The sequence below is a fragment of the Stegodyphus dumicola genome, chromosome 10 (genome assembly GCF_044657685.1).
Source record: "Stegodyphus dumicola isolate Sdum_Otavi_A_Nest chromosome 10, ASM4465768v1".
NCBI classification, from domain to species: domain Eukaryota; kingdom Metazoa; phylum Arthropoda; class Arachnida; order Araneae; family Eresidae; genus Stegodyphus; species Stegodyphus dumicola.
Window position 1 is genome coordinate 93297043 of NC_140777.1, and position 27828 is coordinate 93324870.

General features: G+C 30.7%; 1 protein-coding gene across 3 annotated transcripts in view; it reads left to right on the top strand.

The window, feature by feature from the left end:
- The window catches only part of Caper (RNA-binding protein 39-like protein Caper), a 54246-nt gene that overhangs the window by 6081 nt on the left and 20337 nt on the right, over window positions 1-27828 (top strand). For 2 of the 3 annotated variants that reach the window (XM_085825252.1, XM_085825253.1), the window contains exons 2-11: window positions 6285-6352; window positions 13585-13640; window positions 17513-17725; window positions 20078-20149; window positions 20246-20272; window positions 20473-20502; window positions 20608-20643; window positions 20991-21108; window positions 27188-27280; window positions 27538-27735. In XM_085825252.1, the coding sequence (XP_085681378.1) occupies window positions 6285-6352; window positions 13585-13640; window positions 17513-17725; window positions 20078-20149; window positions 20246-20272; window positions 20473-20502; window positions 20608-20643; window positions 20991-21108; window positions 27188-27280; window positions 27538-27735 (911 nt within the window). Of the gene's footprint in view, window positions 1-6284; window positions 6353-6488; window positions 6532-13584; window positions 13641-17512; window positions 17726-20077; window positions 20150-20245; window positions 20273-20472; window positions 20503-20607; window positions 20644-20990; window positions 21109-27187; window positions 27281-27537; window positions 27736-27828 lie in introns of those variants that run through there. The other variant, XM_085825254.1, reaches the window with a different exon arrangement.

Below are 27828 nucleotides of genomic sequence, written 5' to 3' on the forward strand. Positions count from 1 at the left end.
TCATTTTACATAAGCAATTTTTCAAAGTTGTTTTTTGAAATTACTTGCTGACAGCTTAAAATATTTTATTTTGAAACAACTGCCTTTTTCCTAATAAATTTGACAATGCCAAGAATCTTCAATAATATTCAAATCCTTTAAAGTAGCATTGTAAATAAAACTAGAAGAAACATTACACATCTTGTTATCTTTCAAGATTCATTCAAACTTTGATTAATTACTCAAAGCAATGGTTTACTAACTTTGATGACTCTGGGAATACATAAAAGTATTTTGTCATCTCAGACAACCAATAATAATTTTTATTTCATTCTAATTATTGTATGTAAACACCTAGCATCCTCTGAAAAGTAATCGTTAAAAGGCATTAAAAATATATCAAATTTTTAAGCACGGAAACTGATTTAATTCTTATTATTTTAAATAAAATAACAGTAATAAAAACAAAAATGTATATTATTGCGGCCCACGTTAATTATAATATTTTAGGTGCCTTATTGTTCTGTGTTTTTAAAGTCTTAAAAGTTACGTAAGAACACATCCATACTATTCTAAACAGCCGAGTTATAAATTATCATTCACCTCCTCATGCAGTGGTGGCGCGCCACTGACCAGCGGCAAAACGGAGCCCCGAACAGACGAAAAATATTCTTTTGTCTAAGGCAAGTGCTTGTAAAACCAGATTGCTACCTCCGACAATCCAATTCGCCGACCAGCTTTGAACTTTTATCGTCATTTTTGGCAATCTTTACGTTTAACGGATCCTTTGCGAAAGTGCTTTTTTTTTTTAAATATAGTGAAACTTTATTTTTAAGAAATTAGTAATAAAAAAATGACAAACATTTTATCTCACAAAAGTCTTTGTACACTGAAAAAATTTTGGATAAAATCAAAATTTTAATTATCGTTTGCCGCTTTTTTTTTTTTTTTTTTTTTTTCATTTTTGCATTGTGGTAGCATTTAAAAAATCGTTTGTTTTAATTTTTTATTGTTTACTTCATAATATTCTATTTGTTATTGAAAAATGCGTTGCAGTCGTAAAGAAATTACAAACAGCATTCAAAAATTGATAATTTTTAACCATAGTAGTGGCAAGTCAATTTGAAGTATCGCTAAATTAATTTATCCCATTCTACAGTGCAGTATGTGATAAAATGATTTGAAGAAGAAAATCAGATTTAAAACAAGGTAAGAAAAGGTCGACCGAGAAAGTTAACTAAACGTGATGAGATTTATTATTAGAAAGTTTGTGAAAAACCCACATTTGAGTGCTGTAAAAATTTCTGCAGAATTTGATGCAAAGTTTTCTACTTCAATTTCACCTGAAACTGTTCGACGAGTTCTCAGAGAAGCTACGCCCATGAAAATTTTTTTGTTAGTGAGAAAAACGGAAAACTTAGGCTTTCATTCGCAAAATCAATGATAAATACACCTGAAATGTACTGGAATAATGTCCTCTATGCTGACAAAGCAAATTTAATATTTTTGGTTCCGGTGGTCGAATAACCATATGGAAAAGAAAAAATGAGGAATTTCATTCCAAGAACTTAGTTGGAACAGTTGAGCATTGTAGCATCAGGACTAGGTAATTTGGTATTTATTGATGGCAGAATAAATCACTCTATTTAAATATTTTAAGAGACAATTTAAAAGTATCAGCCCAAAATTTGGGTATTGGAAACAACTTTATTTTTAATCATGATAGGGATCCTAAGCATACGGCTCTCAACATTCGCCTGTGGTATCTCTATAATTGTCCACAGATTTTGAAAACACCACCTCAGTCACCAGATTTAAACCCCATTGAACACATTTCGAAAGAACTGAAGATTAGAGTACGAAAACACATCAAAACTAAAAACGAACTCTAAACAGTCATGATGGATGAACATTGGATACAGAAATTACAAAAAAAAAATTAGTAAAATATATTCCCAGATGTTTAAAAGCTGTTGTGGATGCTAAAGGATATCCTACTAAATATTAATTTAACGTAAAATGAAACTATTTACTATTGTGTCAAAATTTTTTTTAAGTGTACGAAGACTTTTTGCGAGATAAAATGTTTATTTTATGATTATTATTTTCTTAAAAATAAAGTTTTGCTATATTTTAAAAATATTTCATGCAATTTTGTTATGAATGGATTATAGATATTATTATTAAAATCTCATTTAGAAAGTTTACTTTTAATAATGGATAGATAAAATCGTAAGTGTATGAACACTTTTGGGAGCCACTGTATATACGTACACATGTATCTCGCATAACTCAAAAAAGACTAGCCGTAGATTTGTGTATCCGATTGTTGTAACATCTAATTGTGCACCTCCCATTTTTCTTGTAATATGAAAAGTTTTTACCATATAAACCCAACCCGTCAAACCCATTGATATGAAATTCTTGTTGATAAGCAAAATTCTACAAGAACTGTGAAGCACATCCTGATGATATTCTTAACTAATTGGTTAACAATCAGGGCTGTGGAGTCGGTTGGGAAAATGACCGATTCCTTCATATATATGTATGGGTACAGCTTATTTTTTTAGTATAAAAGAAGTAATAGATGCTACAGAAAAAAAATTGATGCATAGCAAATTTTTTATATTAACATTTATTATGGAATGAAAAAACTCGCATTAGTAATTTCTAAGAAACTGTGAAACTTCGGCAAGATCTTTGTTAGAGGACCATAGATCCGATTTGATAAACTTCAGAACTGAGAAGTCTCCACAGTGACTTGAGTAGGAAAAAGAGCTGTTACTGTTAGAGCTACTTCCTTTAACTTTTCAGGATAGTTTTTTTATAAGTTCTAAAAGACCAATCATATTTATCTATTTCTTCAAAGGCCATATATAAATCTTGTTTGTATGTTTTCATTTTTATGTCTAAAGGCTCTTGGTTATTTATTTTCATTCGCTTTGTCTTAACCTTTTCAATATTATCCGAATATTTCTCAAAATCTAATTCATCAATGGAAGAGAATGATAGATACTCAGTTGGAATATCTGCAGTTTGACTGTCCTGATTTGAATACTCCAGTTGTTCTGAGAATAATTTCATTCTTAATAAAAGTTCATGATTGCTTTCTATGCCTTTTTAATTTGTTTATCATCCAACAAAATTCAGTGTTTTGGATCTACATATATTGAACCCAGCACGATCTTATTGTCTAGCAAACTAGTTTCTCTTTTCTTCATTGAAGAAATGATTCCTTTTGCAATAAACCCTCTATTTCAGAAAGAAACACATCACAGTATTCCAGTCTAGCCTTGTTAATTCTTCAGATTGTAGCTTTTTGGTGGCTATATATGGTATAAAAAGAAGAGTTTCCAATTCTGCAAGATCATTCCACAGTCTTTCTGTTAGTGATATAGTAGGGTTATTTACTTCTTCTGAAAAAGTTTTTAATTCTAACAACCACCGTATCATGAAATATGTACTTCTCCATTGCGTTGCACCTTTTCCTGCTTGCTTCCTAAGAATGGCATCAATTTTGGGAGTGCTTGCTGCTTACCTAAATTGTAACTAAATGAAGCAGTTTATTCAATAATGGCAAATATCACATCCATTCTCCTCCCTTATATTTATTTATTTATTAATATGTCAATAAAATAGAAAATACCTATTTATTAATATATATAGTCCAAAAATAAAAATATTAACTCAGTTTTTCGGGTTTTTTTTTTTTTTTTTTTTTTTTTTTTTTGTAACTTTAATTTCATTTTGAATCGAGTCGGAGTCGACGTGTTTTTTTTAGCAACTCCACAGCCCTGTAACCAAAGACTACATAACCGATCAACCCTTTAAACGTCCTCGCACCATGGAGCATAATATGAACTGGTAACTTTGTATATAGTACTAATTTATTTCCATTTATCCAAGATTTGTATTGCTAGTTTAATCATGTTTACTCCTATGTCACGTAATCACCTCACAGCCGCTCGAAAAAAGTGCTGTACTGCTACACTTGGCACAGAGGTAGGGTTCCCACCTCTCCCAGAATTGTCCTGAAAATTTAAAATCTCCCAGCTCCCGGAATAAATTAAAAATAAATATTACTCTCCCGGAATATCAAGTTTCTCGAAAATAATCACACAGTGTGCACGGACGAAATGGTTGAGAGCATCGAAAATCACACGACTGCGTGCGGCAGCCAAAGAACGTCTATGTTAATAGCAGTGATCTGATGTGAGTAGGCACCTTATGGGATGAGTTGTGGTTTTATGCCGGCATGTAGCGTGTGCACGCCCTCGTATCCCCTCACCCTCTCATTTTCAATCAATTCTTTCATTTAGTCTGCAGTTAGCTAGCTATCCACAAACAAGTGCGTATTTTGAAATTATTTAAATGCTTTCATAATAATGTGTAGTGGAAAAAAAAAACAATTCTGATTCTGCAAGAAAACAAGTACCACAAAAAAAAAGACAAAATATTCGATGTTGTTTCAAGACAGGTGGTTAACTCAATTTTATTAGCTTATGAAGAGAAACAACTTTGACGGTTAATACAGTCAAAAGTCGTTAATCCGGACTCGTCGGGACTTCGGCGATTCCGGATTATAGATCATCAGTTTAAATTTCGTAAGATGGCATGCAGAAATTCTAAAATTAAAAATATGAGACCGTAATTTATGAAATAAAGAACAATTATGATCTAAAGGGTATCAAAATTTACCAAAAAAAAAAAGCTTCATATTTATTTGTTTACTTTATTAAACATTTCTTTCAATGTAAGTTGTTTCGTTTTATGTGATAATACTTTCTCTTTAATTCTATAAACAGACATAATTTCTTGTTCAGTTACAAAGTTCCGCTGTTCAAGTCTCGTTAATTGCTGTGCTGAGAATACCGACTAACTTGTCAATCGAAATTTTTTTCGTTTTCACTAACCTCTCTGTCACATTCTTCATGTCTTTATCCATTTTTTGCAGCAATTCCACTTTTTGTTTGTTGGACATCGAAACATACTTTCGTTTTGTAGATCCTTTGGAAGTTCCAGCATCGGAAATTCTATTTGACATAATCGAAAGTTCAAGTTTACTTTTATAAAATTGCTCTTACAGTCTGCAAAAAATAATAAGCGCAATCCAATTCGAAGATTAAGGAACAACGCAATCATTAACATTAACTGAAATAGATAATTAGATAATTTTAGCTTACACCGTTCGTTATACATTAAACGCGCAGGCGGAAACGTATTCTGCACTTGCGCACACGCATATGCGCAGTAGTCGAAGTCTAACGCGCACGCGTAAAATGCATGTGCAGAAAGTTTTTAGCTTTAAGGTCCGAATTAACGACTTTTGACTGTATTAAGTACAAGGAATGTTAGATTCGAACCCCTACTTTCGCGCTTTATGTTTTTCCTTATTTGAACTACGTATCTTGATTTTAAAAATATTGTACTATTATTCTGCTTGCACCCATAGCTGTTTTTGCATTCTTTGGACTTATATATATATATATATATAATGTATTGAATGCCTAAGGAATTATAAGAATATGTTAAAATCAAGGCCTTTTAAAGGCTGTTTACATCACTATGAAGAATGGTAATACGATTTACCCAGCCTTTATTTTTATGCAGTCATTGGTTGTAGGCATATACTCCCACTCAAAGAAGTGTTTTAAATGATGAACATATTCATGTTTTGACAATGACAATTTTAAAAAAAGAAATGGAGTTTTCGACAAATAGTGAAATCGTAACATTTAGTGCTATCTCCTGGTTCCTGTACTTAAATTTGGGAAAGTTTTATACTCATTATGAAAAAATAAAATTATACACTCTAGTGTAGAATTGGGTGCCTCTTCGTTTAGCGACAATTTTTTTTTTTTTTTTTTTTTTTTTTTTTTTTTTTTAATTGCAATGAAACCTCATTTCTGTTTACCATGATAGTTTTAATTTTGTTTTAGCTTCCCGATTTTTTTTTTTAAATGAAAATAGATTGATGTGCACATGGACAAATTTAAGGCAGTGCACAATGTGTGAAATTCTGGGATGTTTTTTTAAGTGAAAACAGATCAATGTGTACATGGACACAGAGTTTGTGCAATTCTTTAACTTTTAATTTGGTTTTGTGTAGCAGCCATCTTGAAACTGGGCCTTCCTGGCGTCAAAAAAAAAGGAGCACCCAATTGTAAACTTTTATAAGAAATTAATTTTATCTAAAACTGGCCTGAGTGCATTTAATTTCCATGAGTAGAACTGAATCATGTAGTTTCTCTTTTTAATATAATAAATTGTCATGTGTGTATCAAGTTGTTTGTTTTCTATTGTAGGAGAGGGAATCGAAATGGCTGATGATTGGGATGTAGAAGCTATGCTTGAAGCACCTTACAGAAAGGAGGTGAGGAATTTATAAAAGAAACCCTTTTTTTTTAACTTGAATGTTATGTTTTAATTTTTATTTTTTATTGCTTCTAAGTAAAACTTTCCAGAAATATTCAACATCTTAAAAATAATGTTCTTGCTCTGTCTTGTAGAATGAACTGATTCGTCCCTGTTCCTATGGATTACTTAACCAAGGTAGTATGCATTGCCAAAAAAAGGGTACTGCAGCTAAGCTTTTGGTTGTATATAATACAACTGGCTTTATATTTTTATTGAAAAAGAGGCCGCAGGACACTTCGGATCATATAATTTCACTGTAATTATCTAAATTTAATTCAAATTATTACATAAACATTACTCAAATTCAACTTCCATTAAGTAGTTTATAGGTGTAGTCTTCTTCCAATTTTTGCTAGCAGTTTTCATACACGGGAAGTATGTTTTATGTTAGGGAGATTTAGTTCTGAAATTATTCTTGTACAGCATTTCATTACATGAAATAAATCTTAGCTGAGGACCTGTAGTAATGAGAAACAGTTTCATGTATTTATAATATAGTGTAAAGTTTTTTACTTTGAATTTAAAATGATTATTATATATTCATTAAATAGTAATCTAGTGATAGTTCTCTATCCATAATTTTTGAATATTTTCCCCCAGTTTTAATACTGCATGGTTTAAAGAAAAAGTTTATCACTGTTTCAGTTTTCTTATGAATTAAAAAAAATTAATTTTCGTTAATTTATCTTTTAAAAATACTTTTTAGTTTTTTTATTTTATTTACTAGAATATAAAACTGTGAGGTTGTTTTATATCATTTAAAATATTGCTTTCTTTTGTGCTTTCATCATAACTTATCTTTTTAACTAAAATATGTAGGTAGTCTGATTGGAATCAGTTGTTTTGTTAAATATGCTCTTGCTATACAGGAGAAGCAATATTCATAACATTCTGGGAAACAAGCATCAGCTTCTTACACAAACTCTTGTCTAGAATTATTTTTCATATTTTGTTTGTAATAAATGTTGATAAAGAATACAGAAAGTGCTGATTTGTGGTGCACACATAATCCTGTTATGTAACCATCAATGGAATCGGATCTCCTCTCAAAATGGTCATGGACATACCGAAATCCTTAGCTTTGCAGAGTGATATATATATATCTAATTTTAAAGTTTTTAAAACTAAGAAAATGTAAGTTCTTCAGTTCTCATGTAAGTGCAGAATCGCCTACTTATTTGTGTGTGGGTTTTTACTAGAGTAAAAATAATTGGATTTTTGTCAATTTTCTTTGACTTTTTAAGTGAAAATGAGTCGATGTGTACATGGATAAAGTCAAGGGAGTGCACATTGCCTTTTTTTTTTTTTTTTTCCCCAATTCTGTGATTTGTTTTAAAGTGAAAATAGGTTGATGTGTACATGGATACCGAGTATGTGCAATTCTTAAAAACGCGCCAAGCAGTGGGCGATTCTGCATTTTTCCCACTTCTTCTTTGGGGGGGGGGGGCTATCGAAGAATTACTGTTAATTCCATTTATATACAACTTAATAAATGTGCTACGTTTAAAAAGAGCAATGATTGCCATTAAACTAATATTTTGATTTATATTGTTAGCCAATCTAGTTTATTTTGTTATTTATTTAAATTCTTAGTATAGTTGTTCATTTTTCATGCTAGTTCTTCATGTTTTCTTGGAAAGATTCTTAGTGCTTTTTTTTTTTTTTTTTTTTTTTTTTTTTTTTACGATGTTTGTTTCTTAAGTTATTTAATAACGTACTTCATTTCACAAGAACTGTGCAACTTAAATATTTTTTAACAGCTAGCAGTGGATTATTGAATTGGATAAGAACCGCTAAACAGTAGTAATTTGCTCTACTTAATGGTATAATTGATTAAGGTCTGGTTGCTTGACTTTTAATGGTTTTTTCAAAAGTTCATGTGCAGTATTTATTAACTAGAGTATACAACTGATATCTTTCTCTTAAAAAAAAAAAAAAAAAAAAAAAAAGTTATCTAAATCAGAATCTAATAAAAATATATCAAAAATATATCAAACCTTTATCAAATAGTATAATTTGGTTGGAAGTCCTACGTAATTGTGAATAGTGTTTTGTATTCTTTTACTTAAGCATTTCAATTGATGGGATTAATAAATTTGTCTGTATTATATTTAGTTTTTTTACATGTTAAAGTGTGATATATGTAATAATTTTAAATACAGTTAATCTTTTGCAAGTCTTCTAAATTGTGTTAAAAATACTGTAGTTTGTTAAGAAAATTGTAAACAAAAAAAGTATAATAGTTTTCAATATGATTTTAAGTATTTAAGATTATCATGTTTTTATTATTTAATTATAATTTTATGTTTGCTACATTGGAACTTGCGAGTATTTTTTTCATAGTAGTATTAATGCGTGTATATACAGTCAAAAGTCGTTAATTCAGACACCCATAATCCGGAATGATCTATAATCCGGACCTCAAAGCTACAAACTTTCTGCGCATGTGTCGCCTTGACGCATGCGCGTGAGAACTTTACGGCTGCAAATATGCGTGTGCACGTGCGCAAAAAAAAATTACGAAGGCGCATTTAATGTATAACGGACAGTATAAGCTAAGCTAAAATTATCTAATTCAGTTAATGTTGCAGATTGCGTTGTTCCTTAATCTTCGAATTGGATCCGGCTTATTATTTTTTTGCAGACTGTTAGAGCAATTTTTATAAAAGTAAGCTTGAACTTTCGATTATGTCAAATAGAATTTCTGATATATATTTAGTAATATGTAAAAGATCTACAAAGCGAAAGTATGTTTCGAAGTCCATTAAACAAACAGTGAAATTGCTGCAAAAAATGGATAAAGGCATATCCTGTGTTTATTTAACCATTCCGAAATCTGTTTATCAATTTCACGCTGCTCTGCGGGGGGAGGGGGGATGCCTCCGGGATGAATTGGAAGTTGATCTGTCAGCACTACCCTTATCTTCAGGGCAGATGTTTTTATTTTATTTGGCTTATAATTCCTTACTAAATGTAGTATTTCATCTCGATGTACTCCGTCTTTGATATGATTTAAATCAAATTCCTCGTCATTATAATTCGCTTCTGATAGTGAAGAAATTGACACAGATGTTATTGAAAACGAAAAAATTTCGATTGACAAATTAGTCGGTATTCTCGACATGGCAATTATAGGACTTGAACAACGTAACTTTGTAACTGAACAAGAAATTATGTCTGTTTATAGAATTAGAGAGAATGTATTATCACATAAAAAACGAAGCAACTTAAACAACTTACATTGAAAAAATGTTTATTAAAGTAAACAAATAAATATTAAGCTTTTTTTTTTTTTTTTTTTTTTTTTTTTTTTGTAAATTTTGATATCTTTTAGATCATAATTGTTCTTTATTTCATAAATTACAGTTTCATATTTTTAATTTTATAATTTCTGCATGCCATCTAACCAGATTTAAACTGATGATCTATAATCCGAAATCGCCGAAGTCCCGACGAGTCCAGATTAACTATTTTTGATTGTATATATATTATGTGAAAATATTTAAAAATAAGAAATATGCTTGAAGGTTTTTCTTTCTATGTATTTCTATATTGAAGAAAGATTAATTTTATTAATTTTTTTCACTTTATTAAAAAAATTCAAATAACTGAATTTTTAAAGTTAGCTTAAAACTTACTTGTGGGAAGGAATTCCTTTTTAATGTAACCTCTGTTTTTGGAATAATAAGCCAGAAGCTTTAATTTTCAAGTATCTCAATTAAAACGTATTGTGAGTTCCACGTTAGCCTGGTTAACCTATCTGTGACTGAATTTAACAGTATTTTAAAGGCTAATGTGTAATTCACATATGATAAATATGTTTCCTTTTTTAGTAATTTCTTTTTCATTTTATATGCATTAAAATCTCTGAGGAAACTTAAAAGGTTGGTGGTCAGAAAGCAAATTTATTGGTTTCTTTTTTATAGATAGTATCTGGAATCTTGTTTGAAATCTTCATACAACCTGATTATAAAGAGCTTATAAAATCAAAAAGGTTTGTTTTTGCACAATAAAAAGTTAATTGTGCTGTGTTCTTTGGGAATTTCCAAATTGTTATGTTGCCTATTTTTTAGGTTGCTCCCATTTGATCCGGACAAATTGGTGCTCCAAAAGAAAAATCAACGGCATTATTTTCTGCAATAAATTTCTTGTTCTCTCCCACTGTTGTGATTTTCTAAATACTTAAAAATTTTAGCATTATTTAAAGAAAAATACATATCAAAAGTTGAATATTAATAATCATTATCATAAGATCTTAAATTCAATTTTACCCAGTGCCTTTTTATTGAAAGTTGAAATGTAACGATAATTCTGTTTTTTAAATCTTCGACAGATTTCCATTCCTCCAATTCCCACAATTTTTTTAATGCTTATTTTTCAAACTTTTTAGTCTATTGAAAGTCAAATCTAAAATTTTAGAAATACAAAGGAAATATATAATAAGTAATTTACCCTACTTGGTGTAATTTGTATCTGTTAGCATTCAAGTACAGAAGTTTGTCAAATTAAGTCCCCAAGTACATAAGAGACACAAAAAAATTAATAAGAATTATTAGTTCATAAAGTAAGCAAATGTAACCTCTTGATTAAAATAAATATTGTATTCAGCATTTGGTATCTAAAAATAATGACTCTGGTGTCTTCTTTGTGTATCTAAAATCCCTTAATAGTTGTAAATAAAAATTTAAGTTATTTATTTTATGATAGGGATTCATAAGATAAATTAATAATCATAATTTTGGTGGTATCATTAAAAACTTAATTTACATGCATTAATTTATCATATTTGGTACAATTCTGTTATAACGACCCTACAAAATTACCTAATTGTTGATGCCAAAAATACTTATGGTAACTCTAATGTAAGAAGGAAAGCATAAAAGTAAATAACTAGGATTATTATTTCAATTTAGATGAAAGGTTAATTTCCTATAATTCATCTTTTATTGTTATAATTTATAAAGAAATGGCTAAACATAATTGGAAGAAAGCATAATAGTAATTAACTATGTAAGATTATTAATTTGATGAAATGTTAATTTCGGGTGAAGTGTAGAACCGCCCACTTATTTGGCTCTTTTTACAAGAGTAAGGAGAAATGGATTTTTGTCAATTTCCTTTGACTTTTTAAGTGAAAATAGATCAAAGTGTACATGGACAAATTCAAAAGAGTGCACAGGGTTTGTAGTGGTTTTTACAATTGCTTATAAGTCTTTATATTTGAAAATAAAATATAAAGGCCCTTATAAGTGTTTACTTTTTCTCTAAAGCACTTATTTTTTTCCCTCCTTCCCCCCCCCCTCTTAACGAACACACATTTTTTCCCCGTACCAAAGCCGAAACTAAACTTTTCTTCCTTATCTAGAACATCAGATGGTGAATCATGCTTCCGTTAATAGCTTTTCGACCCTTTCTCTGCATAACCTTTGGTGGATGCGAGTACAGACAGATGGTGCACATCGTTCTATTGGTCAAAGAACACCGAAAGCGGTAGAAAATTCTGGTATATTCCGTATTCTTTTCCTCCCACCCAAGACTATCATGTTTTCTATCAAGATTTTAATAATTTGCATTCCCGTTCCATGTGGTCAGTTCATATTCACATTTATAATTACATTAGGAGCATATGTATGAATATTTATAATATATTTGCAGTAACTGCTGAAGTATAAAGTTGGGAGGTCTTCGAAAATCTCGAATATTGAAACCGTTACCGTTTGCAGAAAAACAAGCAACTTTTTTTAGGGGGGTCTCTTTCCAATCTGATTTAATAGGCCTAGTTCTGTGGCGAAGAAAGATTCTATTCCCGAAATTTAACGCAGTCTCTTCAAAATTACAATGAAAAACACAGCAGATTAGTAAATCTCTTTCTTCAGTTCAGCTGAGCCATTTTTATATGATTCAGATATCGAAATATCAAAAGCATTATTTAGCCAAAGAAAATGGCTACAATCTACCCCCTTCCAGTCACACATCCGGAATTTTCGGATATTCAACAGTTTCCGAGTATGCCGGTTAGCTAAGCTTTTACTGTTAAAAGATCACTGCAGGAAGCAATTTCCTGTCTTCTGATTTAAAAAATGTTCTCTATTTACTTAAATTACTTTGCTTGCAAAAACCGTTATACAATAAAAATTTAGACAATGTTCAGAATTTTGATTTTAAGTTAAAATATTTAAATATTAATGAGTTAAAAAATAAATTCTATTTATTTTTAAATGCCAAGCACATATAATAAATGTGGCTTATTATTATTTATTTTCTCTATTTTGAACTGAAATTTCATCATTAAATCTTGTAACATAGTTTAGTTATGAGATTTCCCCCCCCTCTCATTCTAAACTAGTTCTGTAAATTGAACTGTTATTTAAATTTTTTTAAATGTAATTGTTTTCCATAATAGAGTAATACTCATTCTCTCTTAATAAATACTGAATTTCTTGTATTTTAAATTACAAGTCTAATTTTTCTTTGAAGGTTATGCAGTTGTGTATAATGTACTTAGACAGGTGCTTATTTTTTTTTCTTAAAATATGCTTGAAAAGTGCTTATAGGTGCTTATTTTTTTAATTAAAATGTGACTACTAACCCTGGTGCACAATGCCGAGTTTGTGCTATTCTCTGATTGTGTTTTTTTAAGTGAAAATGGTCAATGTGTACTTGGATACTGAGTTTGTGCAATACTTAAAAACATGCCAAGCAGTTGGTGATTCTGCACTTCCCTTAATTTCATATAATGCATTTTTTTATATTTGAATTTATAAAACAAAATGGCTGGGCATGGGAAATTAAACGAGAAACATAAAATTTTTGATATCTTCCAACATTGTAGAGAAAATTTCACATAAATTCAGACAAAGAATGGAAATGCTGTTGAGTAGTTCTCCAATAGCATTTATAATGCCATTTAGCACTGCCCCCTAGCCGCTTTGTTGTTTGTGTACAACATCCACTTTTAAGATCTGCAAAATTGTAGTTGTGGTTGGCATTAAAATGTTTAAAAACTATCTAAATTTATGAGCAGTTAAATGGGCACATTGCTAGATTTGGCACTTCTGCACATATATTTTCACTGCAATTTCGTGCAGTCCTTATAACGGAATTGTACCTCATATTTGTGAAATTTATGTAAGTGTAATATTTTTGTCAGTGTGTTACTAAATGTTAATGAATTATTATTTTTAATAGGATGAATCATCTGAAAGGTTTAATGGTGGTCATAATGCAGACAAAGAAAATCGCAGGTAAGTGTATAAAGTACATGCGTACTGAACTGGAAGTTTTTGCTGATTAATTTATGAATTAGAATGACTTGCATAATGTGTTAGTTGCAAATGTAAGAAAGAATGATACTTTCTGATAATCCATATCTCCATCACAAAGCCATGAAAAACTATTGATAGGGCACTGCACCATGACAGCTTAAAAATACTTTTGTTATAATCTAGTTACGTGTGTAGCATCCCCTTCCCATTTGGCAATTTACCTTAGCGGTGGATGCTTTCTGCATGTATAGAGCATAATGTTCCTTTTTTTTTTTTTTTTTTTTTTTTTTCCCTCTCGTTTTAGGATTTTGATGCCAAACGTGTACAATTATGTCATTATTTTGTGGAAATGTATTGCTATATACACTAGCCAACAAAATTAAAGGATAATGACAGAAATAAAATGTAACAGGTACTTATGAAAAATTATAGAGATTATATTGAAGCATTAGTTAACATAAATTACAATGTTTGGTAGTTAATTATTTGCAAAATATTGAAATTAAAACCAAATTTATAGAAGTAGGAAAATGCTGTTAATCACTGAATTTGCATATTTCTGATGCTAACATGTGCACGTAAATGAAATTTTATCTTCAGTTATATTTAATTAGCATAAATAATTACAGCATTTTTGCATTAGTTGCAACATTAACTTATTGAATGTATTTTTTCTCATTATCCTTTAATTTTGATGACAGGGGCATTAGAACAACAGTGGGGGAAAAAAAAAAAAAAAACTCCTATTGTAGTTATAATACAAGTAATAATAATAATGCTTTGGGGATCCAAAAGTTTTTTTTTTTTTTTTAAAGTCTCATGCAATTATCAAATCTTTGTTTTCGAGTGATGTCATAATTTATTCACCCTCAGCACCGGGAACACACACTAAGGTGCTAGACTGGAATTTTCTTAACGTACCTGGTAAACCTGGAAAAATCAAGGAATATCATTCTCCTGTTCAAATGGCAACCCCGTATGTACATAAAATGAGAACTTGAACTTTTAAAACTTTATTTGTTAGGTTTGAAAAACCATGAGTAATTTTTTAAGGAAATGCAGATATTACTCTATCTATTCTATTTCAAAAGTATAATAAACATAAAGACAATGAAAATTTAGTGATTTGTACAAAACAAGCCATTTAAAAAAATGCTGAGTGCAAGGGAAGTGAAATTATTTTTCAGTGTAGTGTGAGATTTTTTTGGGGGGATGAATGCATTTTCATATATAATAGAAAACATTCCTCTAAGTATCTTGTTTCAAAAGCATGCTGAACTTTCTGGCATATTAAGTAAACTTTCATTTCTTGGTAAATAGTTTCCCATCCATTATTGATGAAAAAAATCTTAATCAAATGGGAGTTTGAGTTTTCTATGTATCAATTAGATAATGTGAAAGAAGTTGCAAATTTACGTATTGATGTTACATGGTGAAAAGAAATCGCAAAATTAGAAGATATGAATTAATTCATTAAATACAAAGCCTACTGTAGTGCTTGCTGCCCTAATAATGCTTCATTCAAGTATAGCTTGCAAAAGAATTTTTTCTGTTATGTAAATAAAAAAGAAAGGAAAAAAATCTGACTGAATTTCAACCAAATTTTTATACGAAAACACTTGGAGCAGTTCTGATTGAAAAGATAAACATGCAGGCAAATGAAGAACTGTTTTATAAAAATCATTCTCTAATTCAGAACTAAAGTATACTATATACAAATCTTTATAATTATATGTATTATTCTTGTGTATTTAGAATTTAATTTTTTAATTTTATTTCCCTGTAAAAAGAATCCAGAAACCTCATAAAGATAGATGACTAATGGGTGATTTCCTCTATAAATTAGTGGTTTAAAATATTTGCTACAATAATATATTAGTAAGTTTAGTGATATTTCTGCTTGAGGAGAAAAATGAAAATTTATAATTCAAGATGCATACAAATCACAAATATTTTTAATTAAGTGTAATTAAATGATTTCAATTGACACTTTCCGGACAGGTGTTCCATATATGCATTTCCTATGAACATCTCTCACAGCCGGGCATCCACCCATGGATCACTGGAGAATGAGCTTTAAGGGACAGGCAAATGCATTATGAATCATTTCTTAAAGACCATTAGATGGCATATTGTGTCCATTACTTTTGAACTTGACATATTTTTAAGATCCTAACCTTCAGTATAACTTTGGAGTTGGCTGTTTTGGGGACGAAGGAAAAGCAAAATGTAAATAAATCTCGGCTTCCTTTCTCCCTATGTGGTATAAGCATTTGCCTTTCTGATTTTTGCCCCCTCCCAACTGTATAGGATGTTTTAGAGTTATCATGTGGGGTTCCGTTACACTTTGCATTGCTTTTATGGCTTAAATTTTGCGTATTTCCCTTTTTATTTTGGAAAGCCTTAAGCAGGAATTATTTATCAGAGGAAAGATATACTCCCATGTTAAATGTTAAATTTCAAAAAGATTTAGTGAAACATATGTTAAAGATTTTTTTAAACATTCCACTGAAGCTTTCATCAGCTGTGCAAAATATCTGCAGAAGACTTTGCCATTGAACAACCCATTATTAAAAAGCATATTAGGAATTGATTCTACAGGCAGAGGTCACCATAGTATCTTACTTCAGTTAAAAACATTGCCTGAATTAATCCAGAAAGTTTTGACACAATAAGACAAAATTTCATATAATTTAGAAGTGCATAAATACCAAATTGATAAAAAATTAGCTTCACCGTTAGATATAGATGGAAAAATAATGAGACTTGATGAGTGGTGGGCCAAAGTATTTGAAGATGGCAGTTATCCAGCTTTATCCAAAATTGTAAAATTTATTTTGATTTGCTTCCATGGGCCACAACTTGAGAGTGCTTTTAGTTCTATGAGCAGTGTATTAGACGAGTGAGGCCGCATGAGCATAGACACATTGTCTGCTATACAAACAGTAAAATACAAATTTTTGAGATGCAATAAGTCAGCTGTGAATTTTTTAAAAGGGATGACCACATGCATTCTCCAGTACACAAAACTCTGAAAAAATTTAAGGAATGCTCATAAACTGTACAAAGAAGAGCTAGAGATAAAAAAGGGAGGAGCTATTAAAACATTTCAGAAAGTAAAAAAGTAATGAATTGTATAAAAGCTGCTGAAAATAAATTGAGACTAGCTTGCAAACGGAAATTAGAAAAGTAGCAAAAAAGAAAAAGCTTTTTCCTTAAAAGTTTTTAATCAGGATCGAGTGAGACTGAAACAAAATAGTTATTTTTTATATTCCTCCTATAACTGTATGCTATTTTGTAACTATATTATCTCTAAAACTTGTCATTGCTTGAAAATGGGCAGTAATATGTAACATAAATATGTATATTAGTGTATTGTAATGTTGTGTACAGTATTCATGTATCAACTGTTAAATTAAGTTACATAAAGAGCATCTTAAAAAAGGTTAATTCATTACAATCTCTTTTTTGATTTACTGATTTTTTTTATTTTTTTTTTTCTTTTTTACAAGTGGAGTATAAAATTAATTGCAAAATGGTAAGTACAAGTATTATTTTAGTTTAATTATATGTATAATACTTTTTATATTAAAAGGTTGATATTTTATTAAAATGATTTTTTTTTTTTTTTTTTTTTTTTTTTTTTTTTAAGGTTGTGCGTGCGTATTTAGTTTTTGTGTCTGTGCGTTGTTCAGCTTTTTTTGCCAACTTGCACTTTCATACCTGTAACTACTGTGTGTAGACATTTAAAATATATAAATTTTTATTTTCTCTTTTAACAGTATATACTTTTTATTAAAATTTGGATGTTTTTAATGCTTTCTTTTATTAATTCATTATTTGCTCAATAGTAGTGCGAAGAAAAAGAAAAGGAGCCGAAGTAGAAGCAGAGGTCGGGATGGTAAAAGAAGCCATAGTCGTGAACGCAGGAGTCGAAGTCGGGATAAGCGCAGCAGAAGTAAAGATCGTAAGAGAAGTCGCAGTCGAGACCGTAGGAGAAGCAGAAGCCGTGATAGAAGGCGTAGAAGCTACAGCAGAGGTCGCAAGGAGCGCCATCGTACTAGGTACTTTTCCAATGCATAATTTTTAATAAAAAAACAGATATTTTGTACTTAATTTTCCATGTTTTCTGCAGGTTGTTGGAATGGGATTATTTTTTAACTAATTTTAATACTGTTTTTAAAATTAGTCTCAAATTGAATTATAGTTATCAGTATATATACTGTGAGTATTGATCTCAGAGTAACAAATAATTTCATTTCTGTATCTTTCTGCTGTGATAGTGTTATTTTTAAAAGAACTTATGGCTGTCGGACTAGTAAAAAAGAAGAATAATCAGCAACATGCTGAAATTCAAGATGGCTCACAGAATCAAACAGAATGGTGCTTTGAATTGTATTTTAACCTTCACTGGATAAAACATATCTTATAGAATTTTTGTGAACTACCATATTTGTATGTTAATCCACATTTTTTATAGGAAGTAAAAAACAAAACTTGCATTTTATGCAGAAATTTTTGATAGGTTGAAAGCTGAGTAAAAAATAATGCAATTTCTCCTCAATGCTCTCTCTGCAAGAGTTTGGTGGCTTTTAAAAAGCCCTATCTATTTTTTGATTGATTTCAAATTCAAATTTTTTCAATTTACGTCATTGCAATAAGTAACATTTAATTCTTATACTGTTTGTGATTAACTGTATTATATTTATGTAGTAAACAGAATTATTAATTTTATTCTTACTTAATTTGGTAACTAGCTTATTTGTTCCAAGAAGTTGATAATTTGATCCAAGGAATTAAAAACTGAATTTCATTTTCAACTTTATATATATATATACTTGTTAGTGAATAGTCGCAGTAATTTTAAAAAAATATAAAATTCTTGCTTATTTAACTTGAAGGATTACTTCTTATTAAATAATTTATGCATTTTTAAACAGTATTGAATATGTAGTTGTGGCTGTTGAGTTACTGTCAAAACTGTTTAACACAAGGTGCTTGCTTTTGTATATGTAATGAATGAGACATTCTAATGTTGATCCATATTGAAAAACAAACTTGGCAGCTGAGGAGGATTAAATATTCATCTTTATTTCAATTGCAGCCATATTTTACCTGGCTCTGTAATCATGCCTATTAAAAAATATTAACATTTTTTTATGGGAGGAGAGCATCAAGGCAGCGTGTTCTGCAATAGAGGTAGGAGCAAAAAATGCCCAGTTATTCAATATGGAAGCAAACGGTTTTAGTTTAAGTTCTAAATTGGTTAGAGAAAGTTTCAATTTAGGTTTCAAATTAGTTATGCCTTCAGCATTATTTAGTCCTGTATGGATTGATCTAGAAATGATGCACTACAGGGAAATTTTGATGGATTGCAGATGCAGGTGGGGGACATATAAAAATCTAAAGACAAAATTTAAAGAGCTGTTGCCATTTAAGTTAGTAATTTATTAGAGATTTATTTCCTTATTATCCCAAAGGCTGTTAGCCCAGCAAGGTTCTTAATTTCGTTTCACATTTTGCGTTGATTCACTATAATTGGCGAATCACTTATTCAAATTGTTGCCACCAAATATGAGAGCCATGTATTATATTTAAAGAAATGAAGAATCTGCATAATTAATTGCTGAATTAAATAATGAAGAAACATACAAATGTATGTATGTTTCTAGCATTGTGATAAAACAACGGTACCTAGAGCCATCAAATTTTTTAATAACATACGTCTCCACCCGAATATAGGCATCTGGAAGCCCAAATTTGGAATTTGTTTTATTATCTTTTTCATATATTGTAAAGCATTTGAGTTTTTCATTAAGAAACTCAACAATTTCAAACCGAGCAATGGCAGCACTGTACGAGAGGGGCAGACATTTTTATCTCCATCGTGCGACACTGTGTATAGAAAATTCTAAAGATATGCACTTTTATATATTTTGTGATGTTGCTGTTAAATTGAATTTTATGGTTTAAGTGCAAAGAACATGATATTTAACCCTCTAAGCGGCAAAGCCGTATATATACGGCCTAGAGTGGTATCTGTAAGAACATATATATACGTGCATATTAAAATATGTCAACGAAATTAAGGCAATATATCAAAAGAAAACAAATCCAGGTATGAAATACCAGTAGAGTTTTTACATTAAAATCGAAAAAATAATTTGTTCTCGTAGTAGTTTTGTGAAATTTGTGCTTTCTTAGCGATATCCCTGGCCGCCCAGAGGGTTAATAAATAAAGGTAATGCACGAAATGTTAAAAAAAAAGCCCTTTTAGGTGTAATATAAAATCTGAAAGTTTTTTATAAATATATCATCAGTAAGAATGCAAATTATGTCTGTAAAGTATGTTATTTTTATGAAAAAAAAGTAATTTGTTGCTACCCATGCAGATAAATTTTAATGTTTGTTTAAAGGAGCCGTAGCAGAGAAAGACGAATTCATAGTCGTGATAGACGGTCAAGATCACCTCGACGAGAACGTAGGAGGTATAATTTTCTTAATTGTGCAGATTGACATTATATAAGTACATCTCTGATTTTATTTTACTGTTAATATTTTATTTTCCTTTTTCCCCTTAACAGGCATAGGACAAGATCAAGAAGTCCAAGGTATATTGACTAGTATTAGCTGAGAATTAGTATATAAACTTTTGCAGAACTAAGCTTTATATAAAACTTTGATTTATAACTATGTTAATTAGAATTTAGTTTTTAAAAGTCTTATTTTTATTAATATTTTAAATATTTATTAAATGCAGGCATAACCCCCCCCCTTTTTTTTTTTTTTTTTTTTTTTTTTTTTTTTCCAGGAAACATTCTCCTCCTAGAAGTCCATTAGGGTAAGGAATTTTTATTTTTAGATTTAAGTATTGAAAATAAGTTCTTTAAAGTTAATAATAGTGTTTGAAAGGATTTTATATCATTTTTTTTTTTTCTTTCTTTAGGTCTCATACTCAAGTATTTGATAGTCTTCGAAATAAGTAAGTGTCTTTTAAATGAATTCATAATAAGAACCTTTTTTACTTCTAATAACTCATTAAATATGTGTGGGAATTTATGTAAATGTAAATTTGAAAAGCACTTTAGTTTGGTATTAAAACACGTACATTCCCTTGGAATTAATTAAAAGCTCTTAACAAAAATGAAATTTATGTAGTCATTAATTTTTAATCATTTTACATGTAAATGAATTGTCTGTATACAATGATGAAAAATCTCGGAAATAAATTAGAAGTCCTTTTTTTAGTAAGTTATTTTCGTAATAAATTACAAATTAGGAATATTCATGTATTTTTATTATCATTAATTTATCATTTTTTATTTCTAGATTGCCGAATGATGATATTAGCCCAGAAGACAGAGATCTTCGCACAATATTTTGTATGCGTCTTTCACAAAAGGTTCGTGCTAGAGATTTGGAGGAATTTTTTTCATCGGTTGGTCCAGTAAGTAATATTGTCTCCCTCTTTATATTAATTTTATTATTCAATGTGATTGTGATACTCAGTAAAATGATTCAGCTTAATTTCATTCTTTCTGTAGGCTGATTGATGTCTTTGGTGAATAACTAAGTCCTAGCCTGTAGAAAGCTCATAACTCTTGTATCATTAATTTGGGGATGTTAAAAACTACTACAGTAGCATTGTATTTTATTGTTTTTACATGGTAATTTCTTTATGTGTTTTAACTGGTGTAAAACGAGTATTGAGCCATGTTAAGCTTTTAAATAAAATATTGGGTACTCGTGCATTAGCAGGGAGAAGTGATAAATTGCCAAATATTGTTTGAGCTTTCAGTTACTGATATTAGCAATTGTTCAGGTGGCAGTCTTAGTAACTGAAAAGAAATAATAATTTTACTATGTGTTTCAAAGTTCCACTTACAGACATTGAGATGTAGAGATTGTACTTTACTTCAATGTAGTAATGCTAAGTAACAGTCTAACACCTGGAAACCCACTCAATCAATAGAATTCTCTTAATAATGAGGAAGGCAATCTTGAATTTTTATATTAACGTTCATTTTGGGACTTGGGGATTATGGACGTGTCAACCGAATAGGTGCTTGCTTTTGGAATCATATGTAATAAATCCATGTTTCAATAAAAATGACAGCATATTCCAACAAATAGGGCTCATTTTAAATGTGTTCTAATATGTCTAATACACACAAGTTTTTACGGTTCTGTTTTTGGTCATCGGACAGAACTTTTGGAAAATTTATTTATTGAACAGCTTCCCTATTCAAGTTACTGTAATCACTGACCTTTGGTACCCACATCTTCCACGCTGTCCTTTCACTCCAAAAACTGTTTATGCCATTCAAACAGATAAAGCAGGGTTCGTGGCAGTCCTTATATTTGAAAATAAAATATAAAGGCCCTTATAGGTGCTTACTTTTTCTTTAAAGCCCTTTTTTTTTTTTTTTTTTTTTTGTGTGTGTGTGTGTGTGTGTGTGTGTGTGTGTGCTTATTTTTTTAAATGAACGAGCAATTTTTCCCTGTACCAAAGCTGAAATTAAATAAACAACTTTTGTTCCTAATATGGAATGTCAGATGGTGAATCATACTCCCGGAAATAGCTTTTCCCCCTTTCTCTGAATTAACATAACCTTTGGTGCACGCAGAGAGTACAGACAGGTGCCCATCGTTCTGTTGGTCAAAAAATTGCGAAAGCAGTAGAAAATTCCGGTACATTCGGCATTCTTTTCCTCCCTCTTAAGTACTACTCACGTTTGAATTTCTATCAAGATCTTAATAATTTGCATTCTCGTTCCGCTTGGTCAGTGCATATTCGTGTTTATTATGATCGTTATGCTTATATTATGAGTATATGTATGAATGTTTTTAATAACATAGTTGCAGTAACTGCTGAAGTATAGTAAACTTCCAAAAATGGTTGTGTTTTAACACAGATTAGCTTTCTAAGGAATAGTATTCGGAATGGCTTAAATAAAGGTAAAGTAATCGAATAGTCCAAATAATTTAATTTTTTAATTTTTTTTTTTTTTTTTTTTTTTTTTTTTTTTTTTTTGCCAATACATTATATAGTATGAAGGTTGGGAGGTTCTCCTCTTTCTCCGCAAAATCTCTAATATTGAAACTGTTACAGTTTGCTGCAAAACAAGCAACGGACCGCCCCCCACCCTTCTTTTTTTTTTTTTTTTTTTTTTGTTTGTTTGTCACATTCCGATCTGGATTGAATAGGACTAAAAGTTCTGAGGTCTACCAACCCAAGCGAAGAATGATTCTATTCGGGGAATTTAACGCACTCTGTTGAAAATTAGAATGAAAAACACCCCAGAATGGTAAGACTCTTTCTTTTCCTTTATTTAGTTCTTTATTCTCCCAATACCGGCAACTGTTGAATCCGATTGCATAATATCATGTAGGGAAGAATTATGGCTCATGTATTGTGCAATAACACTTGCGATATTTTGCAGATATAATTAATTTTGATGTTCGGTCGGAGATTTGTTTATGAACACTTAAAAGAGTTTTACTGTGCTTGCAAAGCAGAATATTTTTCTGTTCCGTTGGTTTGTTTGTATATGATGCACATATCGAAATGTCGAAAAGCATTTATTTAGCAGAAAATTCTAAAGAACGGCTAAAGTCTTTCCCCCCCCCCCCTTCTGCTTCTCTTTTTCAAGTTACACTCGACTGTCCGAATATTCGCCAATTTTCAAATATGCGGGTAGTTAAGCTTTTACTGTTAAAAGATGACTGCATAAAGCAAATTTCTGTCTTCTGATTTCAGAAATGTTCCTCTTTTTTACTTAAATTACTTTGCTTGCAATATCTGTTAAGGGCAAACTGATGTACGATGAAAATTAAGAAAATGTTCAGAATTTAGATTTAAATTAGTTAAATATCAATATGAGTGAAAAAGTAAATTGTATTTATTATTAAGTTCCAAGCGAATAGAATAAATATGCCTTATTATTATTTATTTCCTCAATTTTTGAACTGAAATTTCATCATTAAATCTTGTAATATAGTTTAGTTCTGCATAGTTTTTTTTTTTTTTCCCTCATTGTAAACTAGTTCTGTAAATTGAACTGTTATTTAAAATTTTAAAAAAAGTAATTATTTTCCATGGTTGAGGTAATGCTTATTCTCTCTTAATAATAAATACTGCATTTCTCATATTTTGAATTACGAGGCTAATTTTTAAGGTTATGCAGTTGTGTATAATGTAATTAGACAGGTGCTTATTTTTTTCCCTAAAATGTGCTTGAAAAGTGCTTATAGGTGCTTATTTTTTTAACTAAAATGTGGCTATGAACCCTGTAAAGTTCCATCTCCATGAGCTCAGTTAAACATTGAAATATATTTGGGGCTGTGTTCTTAAGTTTTGCAAGAAACTTGACTGTCAAAACTGGCAGCTTGGATAGAGGAGATGTGTATGTGATTATGTCACCAAAACAATTGTTGCTAATTCCTTTTTTTTTTTTTTTTTTTTTTTTTTTTTTTTTTTTTTTTGTCTGTATGCCAACTGATATGTTTCCAGATTCGGCATTCATAAAATGATGTTATGTCGTTACATGTGAGTATGCTGCATGTGCTGATCCGGTACCGCACATGTATAGCATATTGGTGTGTGTGCCATCCAGCGGTGTGCTTTCTTCTGGGTCCATCTGTGTGCAGGTTGAAGATCGTTTTATGGAATGTTGTATTAATGAGCAAAACTAAACATGACTTGGAACATCAAGGTTGCATGGGCTGCCACATAAAGCACCGTGTAAATGCTAGATGTTGTGGATAATTTTCTATCTGATGGTAATTGGATGCATTGCATATGAATTGGATTTGATGTTGCTGAATATGACTGGCTCAAGATGTTATTGTTGTAGTGGCAAATGTATATTCTTGGCCTGGATTACTGTCTACAACAACATGTAAGAAATTTCTTCCATGACAAGAGATGACGTCCATCACAGTAGCTGTCTTCTGTATCTAACCATAAAGGACCCATGTTTGAACAAGGATCGATGCTGATTTGTAAGTGTTTAGTGCTGTTTTACATGTCTGGTTTGGGTATCTTTCACAGTACTCTTATCCATTTTCATCAGCTAATCCATATGTGAAGTGCATGTCAATCAGCTCTGCATTCGTAAATGAATGCATGTCCTCTGTATGATGTTATAAGCTTTAATGAAGATGATTTTAATATGCACGCTTGAAATTTTGGTATACAGTATCATTATATGGTTCGTACTCATGTTTTCTACCTCTCAAAGTTCATGTGTGGAATTTGAAACATCTCATAAGTTTAATTTATTCAAATTTATGTTGTTTTATTTAAAGCCTTTGTAGGTTAAAGTTTTTTAGTCCTAAAAATTTGTATCTTTATACTGATGAAGTAGTTAAATAATTTACAACGTAATGGGTTTAATGAATTTCATCCGTTAATCATATTTGGCGGTTTATCATTTTCCTTAGCTTGACAAAATCAATTTCTGCTCAACTAATACTGAAGTGCTAAATACTGTATTCTAGTGTAAAATAAATTACTGTGCCAAGCATTGGAAATTTTTCAAAATTAAGCCAAATTTTGAAAATGCATATGACTGCTTAATATATGAGGCACATCCAGAAAGTAAGTTTCCTGATGTTTTCCCCTTTAAAGTAAGCATAATTAGCCATGTCAATTGCGTATGCGTAACGGATCTATAACGTTTCACTCATATGCCAGCCAGACAGGTCCTGCCTCGTTGTGCAGTGATCCAAAATGGAAGCTCTTATTCATTCTCCTGCCGCCTGCGATGTTCGGTCAGTGATAAAGTTCTTAAATGCACAGAGCATTGCGCCAATTGAAATTCATCGTCAGGTCTATGGGCCAAACATCATGAGTAGGCAGTTGGTGCATCGCTGGTGTAGGCAGTTTTCGGAAAGCCATCAAAATGTCCATGATGAAGAGCGCAGTGGGCGACCGTCCCTCATCAATGATGATTTTGTTAAGCTTGTGTGGCAGCGTGTGATGGAGAACTGTCGCTTCACATTTATGGAGCTAAGCAGCCATTTTCCGCAGATACTGCGATCCTTGTTGCATGAGATTGTCTCTAAGCACCTGCTGTTCAAAAAATTATGTGCCAAGTGGGTACAGTAAACCCTGATGCCCAAACACAAAATTGAACTCTTAGGAGCAGCACTGTCATTTCTGCAACAGTATCATGATGACAGCAATAAGACTTGGATTTCACACTTCATCCCGGAAACCAAGCAGCAGTCAATGCATTGGCGGCATAGTGGATCTCCAGTCAGGACGAAATTCAAGCAGATGCTGTCAGTTCGGTGCATGATGTTCTGGGACAGGAAGGGCATTCTGCTCATTGAGTTCCTTCCACATGGTAAGACAGTAAATGCTGACCGTTACTGTAAAACACTGCGGAAATTGCGATTCAAAACGAGGCGTGGAATGCTTACTGCAGGTGTTGTGCTCCTCCGTGACAATGCTCATCCTCATACGGCTCTATGCACATCAGCTGTTTTGATGAAATTTCGCTGGGAGTTGTTTCATCATCCGCTTTACAGCCCTGATCTTGCTCCCAGTGATTTTTAACGTTATCTTGCACCTCAAGAAATTCCTGCCATCCGGTGAGCGTTTAAGCAACAACGAAGAGCTGAAGACATCTGTAACACGCTGGTTCCATTCATAGGCGGCAGAGTTCTATAACAGGGAGAGTTATCCCACAATACGACAAGTGTCTCAATTCTGGTGGTGGTTATATTGAAAAATAGCTGAAACATTGCTGTACTTGTTGCCAATAAATATGTTCCTTAAAGTGTGAGTTTTTTTTTTTTTTTTTTTGTGTGTGTGTGTGTAAGGGAAACTTCCTTTTTGGATGCCCAACGTATATTTTTAATGATAGACAGAGATGGCACTTCTAAGAAATTCAAACAGTTCTTCAATGAAATGTTCCTCCTTTTTATATAAAATCTGTAGCTTACTAGTTAGGTTAATAAAATGAACATTGCTCTTTGTTATTGATAGTAGCATTCTCTCTCTCTCTCTCTCTTTTTTTTTTTTTTTTTTTTTTTTTTTTTAAGTTAAATATTATGTTTACCAGAAGTAATGGTATACATTTCATTGAAACAGAATTGACACTTAATGAATGTATCTAAAAGAAAAATATAATTTATATGCTTAATTTTTCTATATTATTTGATAAGAATATTTTTAATTTTAACAATGTATGTCAATTTAAATTCTTTTTTTTTTTTTTTTTTTTTTTTTTTTTTTCTTTTAGACAGGTTTTTTTTTTTTTTTACATGTTGAATGTATTGATAATGCATAAATCTAAAATTATGAAAGGCATATATTCCTTTATTGGTAAAGGAGTTTCTGAAAAATAAAGATGGCCTACTCTTTTTTGGATGTAGCTTACGAATTTGTGAAACATGCATTCAGAGTTTTTTTACTTGTGTTTTGTAAATTAATTTTTTTTTTAATTTAAGTAATTTTTTATGTTTTTAGTGTTTTGTGATCTTATAATTAGTTTAACATTATTATTACCTTTCAGGTAAGAGATGTTAAAATTATTATGGATAATAAAACTAGAAGATCCAAAGGTATTGCCTATGTTGAATTTGCCAGTGTGGACTCCATTCCTTTAGTGAGTATATCATATTTTGTTACGTCTGAAATTTTTTTTAATTGAAGTTTTTGTATTTAATAGTACTTTGAATGGTAAAATCAGTTATAAAAATTGATTTATTTGTTACCTCTGAAAATTTTTTAAATTGAAGTTTTTGTATTTAATATTACTTTGAATGGTAAAATCAGTTATAAAAATTGTTTTAAAAATGTATTTCATTGCAGTCAATAATTTATAACATGATCTCTCATTTTTATTTACGAATTATTTTATAGGCTTTGGCTCTTAATGACACAGAACTGATGGGTTATAAGATTCATGTTCAGCTTTCTCAAGCTGAAAAGAATAGGGCTGCAGCAAGTTCGAGTTCATTGCAGAAGGGAAATCCAGGACCTATGAGATTATATGTTGGCTCATTGCATTTCAATATAACTGAAGATATGTTGCGTGGAATTTTTGAACCTTTTGGGAAGGTAAGAATTTTTCATTCATATTTTTTATGACATTTCCTTGTAACTTTCTTAACCTTTAAATTGTATGTAAAAGAAGATTACCGTAACAGAAAA